The sequence below is a fragment of the Oryza brachyantha genome, chromosome 3 (genome assembly GCF_000231095.2).
Source record: "Oryza brachyantha chromosome 3, ObraRS2, whole genome shotgun sequence".
In the NCBI taxonomy this organism is placed as follows: domain Eukaryota; kingdom Viridiplantae; phylum Streptophyta; class Magnoliopsida; order Poales; family Poaceae; genus Oryza; species Oryza brachyantha.
This window is the reverse complement of record NC_023165.2, coordinates 9,197,950-9,199,947: the sequence shown is the minus strand read 5'-3', so window position 1 is coordinate 9,199,947 and position 1,998 is coordinate 9,197,950. Positions and strand designations below refer to the sequence as shown.

Below are 1,998 nucleotides of genomic sequence, written 5' to 3'. Positions count from 1 at the left end.
TCCCAATAAATTTCCTACTGGACCCACATGTCACAGATACATGAGGACGCACGTACCATACACGGTGAGTGACAAATATGTGATTATCTTTTTTAAGAGTGGGATAGAAGGTGAGGAAGATACAGAGCTTGTCGGTGATCCAACCGAATCGCCACCGTCGTCGCCACCGAGTTATAATCCACCCCGCCCTTCCCTTCCGCACCATGCTTACAAATACTGCCCCCGACTGCTATCAGCTACCCCGACAGGTCGGTCTTTGAATAACATAGGCCAAATTCATGTACACCTATTACACCCAATCTACACCAACCACACACGCAACTGGGCCGTTTGAGCCGTCTTTCTCGGCTCAACATCTTCCCGTTTGTGGAGACTTGTAGGTCCTAATTTGCATCCTCCTTGTTCGGGCTTTTCACACCATCATCCTTAACATAGATCGCTAAAATATGAAAATAAAAGTTCTATTTAAAATATATTTTTTATTAAAAAAACCAAACAATTACCGCTAAGACTTGGATCGGGACAGCGACGAACCTGCCATCCTGCGTTGATCGGTGTGCTGCTCCACAGCTAGTGGAGATAGCAGGGAACATTTGTAATCTTTTTATTTTAAGAAAGAATATGTTTCCGAAAAATCGTGGGAAAATGTATATTTTTAAATTTAATTCCAAATACGGTTTACACTGAACCACGCAACTGCGTGTCCTCCTGCGCATCTAAAAGATGCCTCGCCCTTCAAACTAAAATTTCTTGTCCTTGTCTACTCACTTATTCTCAAGGCGCACAGATCAAGTCCCAATGAACCAAACCAAAATCGAACTCAAAGAAAGAAAAATTTAAAATGCTATTGTCCAATATTGTACGTATACAAGCTACTACTCTGGATGTATTATCTGTTTTCTTTCTGTGTATGAATTGAATCAACGAAACAAAACACAAAAAATGGATCTTTTGGGGAATAACCATCTAGCGGAGGCTCCTCTCCATCATCTCGTTGTACTGCAGCCAAGAGATTTGCCTCTGCAGCTTCATCTGCGCGTGGAATTTGGCGATGAACTGCTCCGCCTTAGCGTCCACGCCGGTGTCCTCACCACCAGCACCCTCCGTCGCGGCGGCGGCTGTCGCCTCCAGCATGGATAGCTCGAGCAGCTGCTCCTCCGCCGCGCCGACGCGAAAGATCTCGTCCTCCTCGCCGCCGCACTCGCTCGGCTCGCCATTGTAGTAGTACCCGGTGCCGCTGCACCCGGGCTCCGTGTCGCGGCGGCAGAAGAAGTAGCGGTCCTCGTCGCCGTAGAACCCGGGCGTGTCCGCGACGGCGGGGGCGATGCAGGGGATGAGGCGGAGCACTCGCGCGGAGGGCGTACGGAACCGGAACGCCGGTGTCTCCTCGATCGAGTACTCCCTCTCCCCGTACCGCAGCCGGTCGCCGCGGCCGCCGCCGCTGCGGACGCCGAGGCCCACGCCGGCGCGGCGCAGGCTGCTGAGCAGGCGGAGGCTGTGCACCGCGCTGCCCCTCCGCGCCCAGAGCACCGCCAGGCGCAGCAGCCGCCACGCCCGCCTCCCGATCGACGCGTTCTGCTGCTTCTGCTTCTGCTTCGCCGCCACCAACGCCATTGCCGCAACACCAAAAACTCACGCAGAGGAAGAAAATAGTCGCGAAATGCAGCTCTGAGTCCGCTCTCGCCGAGGTGGTCAGGTGCTTCGGAAGAACGAACCGGCGCGCGTGATGTCCTGATCTTATGAGGCGAGACGAGATGAATGGAACAGAGAAGAGGGGGGAGTATTCATAGCTTGTGTTGAGGCGAGGCGGGAAGCGAGCGCGTTAGTTGCTGACATGGCAGTTGGCATCGGCTGGCGCCTGGAGCGAACAGGAGCAGCGTGGTGGGGTCGGGATGAGATGATTGGGGCCGGGGGCGTGTGGGGCCCGCAGGACAGGGGGCGTTTCACACTTTCGGCACTGCCGCCGCGGGTTGCGGCGGGTCATGCGAACACGCGTCG

At 54.5% G+C, this 1,998-nt stretch overlaps 1 protein-coding gene across 1 annotated transcript; it reads right to left on the bottom strand.

Moving 5' to 3' along the window:
- Nucleotides 1–966: 966 nt before the first annotated feature.
- LOC102699490 lies at nucleotides 967–1,614 on the bottom strand. The gene has a single exon (XM_040521551.1). The coding sequence runs from the start codon at nucleotides 1,612–1,614 to the stop codon at nucleotides 967–969; it is 648 nt and encodes a 215-aa protein (XP_040377485.1).
- Nucleotides 1,615–1,998: the final 384 nt, after the last annotated feature.